Source organism: Lepidochelys kempii, chromosome 13 (genome assembly GCF_965140265.1).
Source record: "Lepidochelys kempii isolate rLepKem1 chromosome 13, rLepKem1.hap2, whole genome shotgun sequence".
In the NCBI taxonomy this organism is placed as follows: Eukaryota; Metazoa; Chordata; order Testudines; family Cheloniidae; genus Lepidochelys; species Lepidochelys kempii.
In genome coordinates, this window is record NC_133268.1 from 30,559,418 (window position 1) to 30,572,782 (window position 13,365).

Sequence of the window (13,365 nt, forward strand, 5' to 3'; positions counted from 1 at the left end):
GTTGTATCCAGGGTCACATTCCACACCTCTACCACGCCACTGTAAACTTTGTTTCTGTATGATGGCTAAAGTGCAGATTTTGTCTTGGTTAGTTTTAGTACAAGTCACAGACAGGTCATGGGCAATAAACAAAATTCACAGGAGCCTGTGACCTGCCTTTGACTTGTACTAAAAATAGCCAGAGGGTAGGGCTGGGGTGGGAGGGGGGGACTGACAGCATGAACTCTACCACCAGGGGGGAGGCACAGCCACGGGATGGGGGGGGCACTCAGCCCTGGCTGAAGCCGTGGGGCAGGGGCACACAGCTCCAGCCACGGGTGGGGATGCATGGCCCTGACTGAAGCCGTGTTGGGGGTGGGTGCACAGTCCCGGCTTCAGCCCCAGCCATGGGGCAGGGGTGCATAGCCCCAACCGCAGCCATGGAGGGAGGGAAAGCGCACATAGTCTAGGCCCCAGCCACAGGGCAGGGGCGCACAGCCCTAGTTCCGACCCCAGCCCCAGCCACTGACAGCTGAAGGAGTCACAGAGATGGGGTAAAGTCGTGGAATCCGTGGCTGCCACGATCTCTGTGACTAAATCGTATCCTTAGCAATGGACACATTAGCAATGCTGAGAGGGAGACAAAGCTGAATTCCACTCCCATTCTAATCCCCCTTTTCCAGTTGCTCAGAACTTTCTAGGAAATTACTTTGAGGCTGAGATTTTCCATGCTTATGCTTTCACCCAAAGCCAATTAAAAACGTGTTTTAAATGTGGACTGTTTGGGGTTCTACAAGCAGGCAAACCCTCTCTCCTTAGGGCTTTCCTACATCAGGAAAAGGGTTAGAGGTCAGACTGGGGAGCCAACCCCTCTGTGACTTCGCCCGTGTTCCAAGGCTTGGTCTGCACACAGTTATGCCAGTGTAACTGCAGGTGTGGCATTAACCGATTCCATTAAGTGCCGCTTTGTGCATGAGTGCTCTTAGTTGGGTCAGCTTTCCCATGCTGCAAGCTCAACCAATGCAAACCCAGTTTAACCACCGTGCAGACAGGCTGCAGGAAGTTGCACTGGTTTGATTAAATTGGTGCTGCACAACACCTTTGTTAAGCTGGTGCAGTGTGTGTAGAGCAGGCCTTGGAACTGTCATTAAATGGGTGCACAAACTGCGTGCCTGCAATCCCTGCAGAGCAGGAACGTGGCTGTGTTGCACACACGTAGCACGGAAATCTGTGTACGCTGCTCTCTCCTCCATGCATCACAAACGTTCCCCAGGCTGTGCAGGGTGGCCAAGTGTTCTGGTAGAGTGTCTCACTTCTGGAATACCATGCAGTTTGTCTCTTTGATCTGACACCCTTCCCATTGCATTCAGCTGATTTTATTGCATTTCATTTATGTTGTTATTTAACATATTGCTGCAGTCCTGTGGTTAAGACACTGGACAGGACTGAGTTCGGAGTATTGTAGCCAAGGCCTAACTGACTGGCTCTTGGGTACTGCAGTATGGCAGATATAAAAGCAGGTGGATGACTAAAATACATGAGACTAGATAGGCAGGGAGGCTGGTAATTGGTAGACCAGTGTCTTCCCTTTTTCTGTGTTTGGGGGGAAAACCTTGGCCGGCTGTCCTGCAAATGGACTTAAAACTCCCCCAGGAACGCCTGCAGTTGAGCTGCAGTCTGGAAGGATGCTGCTGTACTGGCTGTTGGGGCAGTTGCTGTGCATTCAGATGCTTTTAAGCATCTAGGCTTTGATCCAGGAAGCCAGCAGGCTCAGCAGTCAGGGATCCAGGGGACGTGGACAGAGACAGGTTTGATTATCTGTGAACACAGCAAAGCATACGAGGGGCTATGCCCCCTGTGGGAAGGAAGGCAACTCAGGTTCTGGGATGGCCATATTCTTCTGCATTAGAGATCTCAGCTCTGATTTGCAGTAGAGTTTGAATGTGCTTGTCACCAGCTCTTCAGTCTGACTGTGGTAAATCCTGTGAGTATGTGACCCTCTGCCTGGTCTACAAGTCACTCTGCTTCTAAAACAACCTCTTGCTTTTGGTCTCCAACAGTTAGGCTTGTCGCCCGTTCTCTCTGGCCGTTTAGTTTGAGAATGGCTTTGGTCACCGTGCCGTATCCTCTCATCTAGTGCGAGCCTGGGGCCTACTCTGTGCACATTTTGTACCAGAGTAACTGTGCTGGGCGGGTGAGCTAGTTATACTGGTGGAAGCCTTAACATGGATGCAGTTAGACCCGTATAAACATCCTTTATTCCCCTTTCCGTTCAGGAATAGCTATATGGGTAATAAACACCTTTATAATAGTGTAATCACGTCCACGCCGGGGGATGGGCCCCTAGAACTGCAGGGAGAGAGCTGGGGAATCCCCCAGGCTGTGGTGTGAGGTGTGCAGGCTGCTCACATTTCCCACGTTAAATCCTCGGAGGAGTCCCAGCGACATACCCGCCCCCTGGGGTCGCTGCTCCAAGGCTGGGGGTGCCATTGCCACAGGAATACTGTTTGGCCAGCAGGCACAATGCTGTTGTGAATGTGCCCATGCAACAGTCTCTGTTGTGTGGGTTCCCCTGTGAAAACGTCTGAGGAGAAGCTGTGTTCTGTTAATTTCTAACCTTGTACCAGCATGTGACCAGAAAGACCCTGCTAAAGTGACTGAAAAGAGACCTTAACGTTGCAGACAGCCTGGTCTCAAACCATCATCCTAGCTGTGCACCAGTGAAGTGTAATAACTGCCTAGTAGCTGTGGCCAGCACTGGCTCTGCAGAGCGGTGAGCGAGATGGAGCGGGAAGTACTGTGGGATGCCTCGCCCTGGGCAGTCGTGAGGGTAGGGCTGTGACTCTGAGGAGCTGAGAGTTCATGTGGCTTTCCCAGTGTTAGTGGTCCCTGTGGGAACAGGAGTAGATATGAAACATACCAAGGCTCCTGCCCTGGGTGCCCCTCTCCTCCCTGGGCTCCCTGCTTCCCTGTCAGACTGAGTCTGCCCCTGGCTGTGTCGTCCCTGTAGTGAGACTGTTGTCTTCTCTCTGCAGGAGCATGACATCGAGACAGCTTTTGGAGTTGTCCATGTCACCATGCGGGGCACCCCGAAGGGGAAGAGACCTGTCATCCTCACTTACCACGACATTGGCCTCAACCGTAAGTCCTCTTGCTCCAAAGACACTCTCGCTCTCCCCCATCAGCCTGTATCGGCTCTAAAGGGCCGGTTTTAAGGCAAGACTCGGAGTCTTAGTGATCCCTGGGAGCCGCCTGGTCCCCTGATGTGGAGAGCACAGAAATCAAGCTGGCCTGGAGCTGCGACGGGGACAGAGCACATGACAAGGCCTTTGTCTGGAGTGCAGCTCTCTGCATAGGGTGACCAGATGTCCTGTTTTTATAGGGACAGTCCTGTTTTTTGGGACTTTTTCTTATATAGGTGCCTGTTACCCCCCACCCCCGTCCCATTTTTTCACAGTTGCTATCTGGTCACCCTATCTCTGCAGGCCTTGAAGGCCCCGGTGGGGGGAGTCTCAGTGAGGATGCAGAGCGGCCAGCAGTTCAGTCAAAGGCCCAGCTGAGTTGAGCACTGACTGATGGAGCTGCCTGCCCAAGGCCTTCCCACGCGCCGCCCCCTCCTTTACGGAGAGGCTGGGCAGACTAGTTAGCGGCAGACGTGGCGTGGTGCTGAGAACTGCTCTAAGGCAGGCACTGCTGTTATAGGTCCTCATCACCCCAGCCCCTCTTCCAAAAGGTTTTACCCCCAGGAGCTTCCCAGGCCCCTCACGTAACTGTTCTTAGGAAAGTCCAGCACCTGTGTATACGAGTAACCAGGATCTCTTGGTCTGGCTGCAAACCCCAGTGTTCCTCAGTCCTGTGTCCTCTTGCTATTGACTAAGTCTGTGTGAGCTGTGCAGTGTGGTGTCTGGCTGATTGGCTGGGCAGTGAGGGTAGCTTGCGATTGTTTCTGCCCCACCCCCTCCCGCTGCTCTCCCAACACCAAACACTCCCTAGATTGCTGTCACATGGACTTTAACAGACCCCTGGTCACACCATGCACCACCAGGCTTCGGGTGTCCAAACAGTGCACAGCAGCAATGGGGTTTCCAGAGCAGCCTGTTTGGGTCAGTGCAGGCAGGTGGCACTGCTGTTCCAAGCATGAGTTGTAGCAGAATTTGGGCCGGGTCCAAGGCTCACTAGGCATTTCTCTTGCAGACAAATCCTGTTTCAATGCATTCTTTAACTTTGAAGACATGCAGGAGATTACCCAGCACTTTGCTGTGTGCCATGTGGATGCACCAGGCCAGCAGGAGGGAGCTCCCCCTTTCCCGACTGGGTAAGAACTCTCCGAAGCCCCTTCTCAGAGCTCCAGGTGTGTGCTCAGGGTCTGCTCACACCAAGATGCTATTTAATCCAAATGGGGCTCCCCATGCTGCCAGAGGCAGGCTGCCACCTGGTCAGCCCTGGCGGTAGGGGGAGGGATCACTCCAGCCAGCAGGGTCTCTGTCCTCTGGAGCAGAGGAGGCACTAAGAGCCAGTGCTGGAAGTGATGCTGCTGGGAGCTTTTGATTTAGCACATGATCCCAGCCGACCCAAACTAAGATATAGCTGGAGTTGCTTGGTCCATCCCTCCATTCTCCAGCATGGGATCTGTGCTGGAGAGATCTCTGCGAACACAGCTTACGGGGCGGGATCCGTAATGTGCCATGCTGCAGTGTCACTGCACCGTAGTTACCCGAGCCCACGCCGATCGAACGCTCCTGCCTATTGGAATGTCATCGGAAGGCTGGTGTCTGCGTCCCCTCTGGTGGTCAGTGTTCGGAGGCTTGCCGATTCCAGCCTCTCCTTTGGGTTTCAGGTACCACTATCCTAGTATGGATGAACTGGCTGAAATGCTGTCTGCTGTTCTAACCCACCTGAGGTGAGTGTGCAGAGGGGCCCAGGCTGACTCCTGTCAGATTATTGCAAGAGGGCATGCTGCCATTCCAGCAGCTCCGCCTGTGCTCCTGCGGGGCTCTGCTTGGGCTGCGTGCAATGGACATTGGCTGTCCCAGGCCCTTGCCCAGCCCACACAGCCTTGGCATGGAGTGACATGTGCCACCGCATGCCTGCTGTGTGACTGCAGGGCCCAAAAGAGAACAAGCCTTTGATCCAGGCAAGCTGGTCTGAGGTCTGGATGGGGTGGGGGTACCCAGGGCTTGAGTTTAAAGTGTCTCTTCTGACTCTGATGCGTCTGTATTTCAGCCTGAAAAGCATCATTGGGATTGGCGTTGGAGCTGGTGCTCACATCCTCAGCAGGTTTGCAGTAAGTAGGTTTTTTTCCACCCTGCCCCCACTAACCATACTGCCTCTTTGCAGGGCATAGGCAGAGAAGCAGGGATTTCAGGATACATCCAAATGAGAGCTGCTTAGGGTACCTGAGGGGTTAAACAGAGCCAGGGCTGCTCTACAGCCTTGCCAGACTCGGGGGGAGTGCCTGGCGTAGGGATGCCATTAGAGTCAGTTAATTGCCATTAAATGCTGGAGAGGTCAGTGGGGTTGGGGATTGGCCCCTCGCACATGTAGGAGGGGAGACAAGTAGATGCTCCATGGTCACACTGTACTGAATCTCATCTCAGCATTCATAGCTAGAAAGATAAATCCCATTTCTAAAATCTGCAGTTCAGACTTAGAGCCCCATAAACAGCTTTCCTGTGCTGCGTCCAGTAATCCAAGGCGGATCGGAAATCCAGACTGAAAGCTGTCATTGTGGGTCTCCGAGTGCAGCAGTGGGTGCTCTCACTTCCCACAGTAAGCAGTCTGGGTTCAGGTTCTAGCATGGTCATAGGTATTAGACAGTGTCCAGCTGCCCAGAAAATGGACATCTCAAGTGGTTTCAACTTGTCTTGGTCTCTTCCCCGTGGGCAAGTGTGGTGGCAGAGCTGTGTGGGCGATGTAAACACAATAGCTGAGTTCCCCATGCCTTTCTCGAGTCAGCTTCTTTCCTTCTATCAGTGGATTAAAACTGAGTGGACTCTAGATGTAACTATATTCCCCAAACAGTCCCTGCTGAAAACTCTGGATGCTGACAACATGTCCCATGTCATGGGCCTGCAATTTACAGGAGGCTGAGTGTGGCCATGGTTAAGGTGGAGCACTGGAAATGTCTTCCTGCTTTGTTATGGACTCCCTACATGTGACCCTGGCAGAGTCACTTCGATTTTCTTGCTTCAGTAGAATGGGGTGAAGCTGCTGCCCTTGCTCTGTGAGAAGTATTGTTAGCAATTATCCAATCAGGGTTTCAGTTACAGGTTCTCCTCTTATTTTGCTGTCTCTGACTCTCTCAGGGAGTTCCCCAACCATTGTGCCTCCTGGTCCCCTGGGGCCCCTCACACTGAATGTGCTGTGTTTCTCTCCTTGCAGCTGAATCACCCCGACCTGGTGGAGGGGCTTGTGCTCATCAATGTTGATCCATGTGCAAAAGGCTGGATGGACTGGGCAGCAGCCAAGGTGAGACTCTTCTCTCTCTCTTTCTGTGCATGAGTGCTGCAGACCATCCTGTACAAGTTACAGAGCCAGGCCCCGCAGGTTGGGTTCTCAAACGAAGCAGGGCTGGGATTGGTCATGCATGACTGGGAGACCCTGGGTTACTGCAAGTGATGTTGGGTATCACCAGTCAGCTCAGAGTCAGTACAGCACTCAAGGTCCTAGCATGGACAGGGGATTGGCACATTTCTCTCGGATGTGCTGGTGAACTCCAGGGAGCTGTGTTCTGTATGCTTCTATGGCAGGAGCCAAGCCCTTCCGAAACTCTGGGGGCTCATTCCCTGTACCTAAAGCTAGTTTGGCCTTTACAGTTTTTCAGTCATTTGTCGCTAAGTTTCTCATAGGAATTTGCATGAGATGTTTTTGTTACTTTTCAGTTTTCAGGCTGGACGACCAACATAGTGGACATTGTCTTGGCTCACCATTTTGGTCATGTAAGTAACCTGCAGGCTGCAGAGCTGATGATACTAGGCAAGGTGTAGGCCTTATACTTTGTACTCAGCTGTCCTTCAGATCTTGAGATCTCTCTGAGCCAAACAACTGTTTCCACAGGTGGTGCCAAGTTCTCTGCTGGGCAACCCTGCAGCCAGGACTTGGCACCTTTAATGACATTCATGCAGATTCTATTACCTGCCCTGCCCACTCGCGCCATTCTCAGCGTCAGGCAAGGCAGTAAAATGTGAACGAATTCCACTCTCTCCTGCTGAAGAGCTGATTTCCTAAACAACCCTGTCCCCTGCCTGCACCTAGGAAAGGAATGGTAGGGTCGTGTGGCATATGCGGATGCCAGTCTCACAGCTGTGATGCCATCCAGGCATTTAGAAGCTCTCTGAGAAGCAGCAGCTTTATAATAGGCCGCCAATGCAAACTCAGGTCTTAAAAACAAGACTCTTTCCTCACAGCTCCCATTCCTCTGTGGTCCCAGTGCAGAGCAGGTTTCCACTGGCTTCTGGGAAAAAGCCAGCAACAAAGGAAGCTGTCTGCACTCGTCACCATAAACTCTTATATTTCTTGGGAACTTATTTAGGGAGCAACTCTGAATTTGGGCAGAACTCAGGAAATGTTTGAGCTCATCCCTTGCACGGCCATGTGCAATGTTTTTTTAGGAATGTAGTAATCTGGGTGAGTTCTTTACAAACAAACTCGCTCTTTTATAGTAAACAGGGGTTTTCCAGGCCAGTGTGTTCCAACAGAGCCTTTTGTGTGCAATCCTTCTTCTCCAAGTGTCACCACTTAGCAGCTGTCCCTCTGCTGCCTTTTGCTATCCCTGCTACTTAGCTTTGAATTCTGCCCTGAATTCCCCCACTGGTTAAGAGGTCTGAGGAATTTACATTAGTGTCTCCAGAAACAGGTTCGGTTGGTGAAGTTACAGATGTGCCCAGCTGCTATGAACAGAGGGTGTGAGTGGCAAGTGAGCCTGCAAACAGGACTTTCCTGGGTTTGTCAAATCCACACAGGGTCAGACATTTTGCTGCCCCAACAATTAAGCTTTTCCCAGTCCCTGCAGACCCTGTGCTGCTGGTCTGTCCATGGAAACTAGTGCAGTGGGCACCTGGTGTGTGGTTGCCCTGACTGTCCTCCAAATTTGCCCAACGCAGCTGATAAGAGGGGACCGGCAGGTTCCTTTGTGTTCAGTCTGGAGACATTTTACTTGCTGTGAGAGTTGGGGGGACAGTGGGACATTTACTTGCTATGAGAGTTGGGGGGGACAGTGGGACAATGTGTCCAGTCACATACCAAGGCACTAACCTGCCCTACTCGTCCTGTCAAGCTCTTCCTTTTGACCTCAGGAACAGCAGCCCTGGGCTGCCCTCGAGGCTCTTTTCCCCCCTCCCTGACCTCAGGGGCAGCAGGGCCGGGCCGCATCCTGCTGAGCCATTCCCAAACTAGTTTTTACAGAAGGGGGAAAAACAGATCCATGCGTCTTGGAAACAATGATTCTCTCTAGATGCTGACTGGTTCTAGGTAATTTCTTACCAGTCTTTCTCTTTCCAGCCATGGCTGGCTTTCTCTCAATCAGGATCTTCCATAGAAGTACAAAGTGATGCTTCCCCTTGTCTTCCTAGGCAAAAGAGGTTTGCCTAAATAGGCTTTCCACTTATATTCAGTTCCCGGGGACTTCAGCCCCCTTGGCGAAGGACCCATCTGTCCCAGCTTGCAAGAGCTCTGGCCATTGTGCCTGTCCAGTGATGACTTCTCCTCTCTCCTTATATCTTCCCAAACTCCCTGTTTTGTCCCCGACTCAGGATGACCTCACACTGTTCTTCCATTCCTGTGGGCTTCCCACCCCCCTGCTGATTTGTACGTGAACGGGGCTGCCATTGTTTTGATTCCACTGTGCCTAAATTACACAGGACACAGCCTTCCCTCCTAGGTGGGAGAAATCCTGTTCTCTCCCTTTGTTTGGTCACAGACTTTAAAGCATAATATTAGTGAAGCTCAGTAATTCCTTGTCTGGTCTTAACACAGACATTTCATGAGGATACTAATCACCAGCATGTGACCAGTTCACGTATGATACCTTCCACACCCCTTCGACACAGACTGTGACAGTAGTGAGTTGGGTGTAGTGAATATGTCAGGCCTGGCAGGAGTTGCTGACACGCAGGAGCGAATGCCTAGTGGGTCTCTGTCACAATCACCAAACCTCCCGCCTCTGTAGGTGACTGTTCAGTGTATGCTCTGCTCTGCCCACTTCACCTCCTCGTGCCCGCTCCTCACATTGCTCCTTTCTCTCACCCTCCCCGTACAATCAGATCCCACAGTCAGGGCTTCTCTACTCGACACATCCCTGCTGGTGTGCTGTGCCAGCAGGCCCCTAGTGGAGAGGCAGCGTAAGCCTCCAGAAGGAGGAGTTCTGCCAGCGTAGCTACACCACCTCCAGGAGCAACATCAGCTGTGTCGACAAGAGCGCTCTGCGTCTACGCTGGGGTTTGTCGGCACAGCTGTGTCGGCGGGGGAGGGGGATTTCACACTCCTAACTGCTATAGGTATGCCGGCAAAACTTCAGAGTGTGCACTAACCTCAGGTGAAGCGTCTTTACAGGCCTGGACAGTGGGGTAAGATTTTTCTCTGCAAATAACACCCATCAAAGGGTTTGTCTATGTGAGAAAATTGTGTATGGTACAGAGAAGGTGGCAAAAGCCGCTAATTTGGAGGCAGCTATACCAATATGAGTGCTTATGCCAATACAGCATAGTCCAGTTCAGGAACCAAGATAAGCTACACTGGTATAAGGCACCTTTCTACTGATATAACTGCATCTCCATAGAGCTTGTACCAATATAATCATCTTGGTAAAAGATCATACGCCTAATGGACCTAGTTCTATTAGCAAAACTTGTAGTGTAAATCAGTCCTGAGTGTGGTTTGGGATTTTTACCATTTGCTTTATCAGCAGAATGAATTGCTTAACTGAACCCAGCTCAGTAATTTGTTGCACGGTCAGTGAAGTTCATTTCTCAAATTGCATTTTTAAATGTATAATAGTAACAACGAGGTTGATCGATGTCTTTTTCTAAACTCCTCTCCCCACATGTGCAGGAAGAACTGCAAGCTAATCTGGACCTGATCCAGACTTACAGACTCCATATTGCACAGGACATTAACCAAGAGAACCTTCAGATGTTTCTTGCCTCATATAACAGGTACAGGACTCCATTCTGCCAGTGCATAGAAGGCCGATCTCAGAGTTACCCTCACGCCTTGTGCATCACTGGGTACAAACAGCATTGCAGCAAATGTAACACCAGGGAGCAGGGGAGGAATCCATGGGGGATGAATAGTTCAGCTCCACTGCGGGGGGGCGCCCTCAAATCTTTCCTAGTGCCTCCTAATATTCTTCAGTGAGTCTCTTCCACAATGAGCTACTCTGTGTGAAGCTCCCTACAGAGCCCAACCCTTCCTTGACTTCAGCTCACTGCTCTGGACTCTTGTAACTAATGATTTTCTATTACAAATCGAGCCTCCTCAGCCTTTCTGCCCAGATCAGCCTTTCTGCCCTCCGGGGCACTTCAGAAACAGGAGACGTGGAGGCTCAGGAGCGCTTTACGCTTGGTAAAAGGGCTCACATCCACCTGTTGTTTCCCTTCGTATCCTCTCAGGTTTTGACCCTTAAGTGCAAACCGGTGCTTTGGGTGCTCTGCTGAGTGAGCCACGTGGCTTTGCTAACCTGCCACCACCGCCTCTGTGGGTCAGGCCCAGGTTGTTTCTGAAGCTCGGAGACCAGGCCCTGTTTTCTGACTTATTGCTGCTCCTCTGAGCAGTACCTGCATGTGGTATGGGGCATCGTGCTGCGTTTTCAGATGAGGCTCACAGATTCCTCTGTGTGTGACCTTTGTCACTTCGTATTTTGGTCTCCTTTGAGCCTTTCAGCCTTTGGGGAGGCTGAGTCCTCTCGTTCCATGGCCCTCTCTCCAGACGGAATCCACAGGATCTCATTGGCACCCACCACACCCGGATTATCTGGGTTGGTCTGATGGAGAGTTGTTCTCCTTTGTCTTCTAGCCGCAGGGACCTGGAAATTGAGAGGCCAGTTCTGGGCATTGGTGAAAACACAACAAAAACATTCAAGTAAGTTGCTGTGGATCGCTCTGTGCACCCATTTCAAACTGCAGAGTTAGTTCCACAGAGAGGCTGCTGCGTCTCGGCAAGAGACCCAAGAGCCTGAATGCTGAGAAGAATTCAGCAGCACTGTGCTCAGGATGCAGAAATATTAATCTAGAGTGCAGTGTGGTGGGGGCACATCATGGCTCCAGGGTTAAGGAGCCCCTTAAGAAGGAAATACCCTTTTGTTGCATATGGATGACAGTGTCCCCTCCCCAAGCTCACAGCATTTACTTAAGGAGCAGCGTTAATGTTCTGTTACTGGGTTCTAAGCAGCTCCTTTAGGAGATTTTTTTAATGTACTTTTCTGTCTTGATTTTTTGAGATTTGAAAATTGACCCACTTCTGGGTTATAGCAAAATCTAAGTCCTAGGCTAACTTTAAGTTTACTAATGTTATTTTTTTAAATTTTTGAATACTCAGTCATAAGTAAGGCTGTGACCCCACTCGCAGCAGCAGGAGTTTGGGAGTGGGAGGGGGTTGGGGTATGGAAGCAGGTGAGGGGTCTGGGCGGCGCTTAGCTCGGGGGCTCCTCGGAAGCAGCCAGCATGTCCGGCTCCTAGGTGGAGGCGCAGCCAGGAAGCTCCATGCACTGCCTCCGTCTGCAGGTGCCGCCCCCACAGCTCCCATTGGTCGCAGTTCCTGGCCACTGGGAGCTGCAGAGCGGGCGCTCAGGGCGGGGGCAGCGCGCAGAGCTCCCCAGGCTGCGTTTCCATCTAGGGGCTGCAGGGACATGGCGGCCGCTTCCAGGAGCCCCGTGGAGCCAGGTAAGGAGCCTGCCAGCCCCGCCCCGCATCCCCGAGCAGTCGCAGGAGTCCCGGGCCACGCACTGCTGCCCAGCCCCCCGCCCCCTGAGCAGTAGCAGGGGTCATAGAATCATTAGAATATCAGGGTCGGAAGGGACCTCAGGAGGTCATCTAGTCCAACCCCCTGCTCAAAGCAGGACCAATCCCCAACTAATCCTGGACCCCACACCGCTCCCCAATGGGGGTCCCGAGCCATGCTCTAAATTAACAAAGGTTTTTGAGAGGCTAGAGGAGAATAGAACTAAGCTGGAGCCATGAAAGCTATGGATAGATTAATTGCACTGCAATTAATGTACTTCTCTGCTGGCTTTTGCCCAGGTGCCCTGCCTTATTAGTGGTTGGTGACAGCTCGCCTGCCGTTGAAGCTGTGGTATGTATACAAGGTCTCTTTTGCGCTGAATGCTCTTCTTAGTCCCAGTGAGCAATTAGCAACCCCCCACCCCACCTACTGTCTCATGGACCGGCTAGTACTCAGCACTCACCCAAAATGTCTCACAAACAGGGCTTGTCTTTTATTTATTTTAGTCAGTAGCGCTGCTTGCGTTTCCCAAAGGAAGAAACCAGGCTTCATGCCCTGGAAGTTGAGAGAGCGATCAGCTATTACTTAGAGCAGTGGTGTGCAAACTGGGGAGTGCACCCCCCAGCGGAGGCTCAAGAGATTCTCGGGCGGGCGGGGGGGGGCCATGAAGAAACTGGGATCCCATGGGGGGAGCAGGATAAAAATAGAGTGGGTATTGCTGGGCAGGAGCGGGATTAAGAAAAATAGTCCACCCCACGCCGCAAACATGAACGCCCCGGCCAGCAGCCACTGCTCTCCAGCCGCCCAGCTCTGAAGGCAGCGCCGCCATCAGCAGCAGAGCAGAAGGGTGGTAATGGGGTGCGACAGGAGGGGGCGCGATACATTCCATGAACGGTAAGCGGGGGCGCGACTGGAAAACTAGAGAAAACTCCTTGGCATTTCAGGAGCTCTAACAGCCTCCTTAGGGACAGATCTAAAGGGAGTTTGAGCTGAAAAGCTACGGGTGTATTAACTAAAGCCCTTGTTCCTGAGCGTCTCAGGGCTCACTCAGCTACGGCCGTGGCAGTTTCAGTGAGCTGTATCTTGCAACAAGCCCTTAATGTAGATCTATAGGGCTGCTACATGGCACTCAGTTCACACCGCCATGGGTCCCTGCTCTCTTCCCTAGAGTCCAGGTCGTTCACAGGGTTTGATTTTGCAGCAGGGATAGTGTCCCCGAGGACTCCAGTCGCTTCCCAGCTGGCAGCAGGGGGAGGCGGCAACGGGCTCTCCCAGGCCTCAGCCTCCGTGCATGTGACATAGCACGAAACAGCCTGATTCCCAGCTCCTGGACAGCACAGTAACATTGTGATGCATCATCCATCAATACACTGCGTAATAGTCTGCCCTGGCCTGGCCTGGCCTGACTCCACCAGCTCTCTTGGGCTCAGCTGACCTACGTACCACTCTCTG

The 13,365-nt window shown here is 52.1% G+C and overlaps 1 protein-coding gene across 4 annotated transcripts in view; it reads left to right on the forward strand.

Annotated features, from left to right (window-relative positions):
* NDRG3 (NDRG family member 3) overlaps positions 1-13,365 on the forward strand; it is a 119,418-nt gene that overhangs the window by 100,559 nt on the left and 5,494 nt on the right. For all 4 annotated transcript variants that reach the window (XM_073309973.1, XM_073309972.1, XM_073309975.1 and 1 more), the window contains 9 exons: positions 3,015-3,120; positions 4,174-4,294; positions 4,817-4,879; positions 5,203-5,263; positions 6,361-6,447; positions 6,861-6,917; positions 10,027-10,130; positions 10,990-11,055; positions 12,213-12,264. In XM_073309973.1, the coding sequence (XP_073166074.1) occupies positions 3,015-3,120; positions 4,174-4,294; positions 4,817-4,879; positions 5,203-5,263; positions 6,361-6,447; positions 6,861-6,917; positions 10,027-10,130; positions 10,990-11,055; positions 12,213-12,264 (717 nt within the window). The remainder of the gene's footprint in view (positions 1-3,014; positions 3,121-4,173; positions 4,295-4,816; positions 4,880-5,202; positions 5,264-6,360; positions 6,448-6,860; positions 6,918-10,026; positions 10,131-10,989; positions 11,056-12,212; positions 12,265-13,365) is intronic.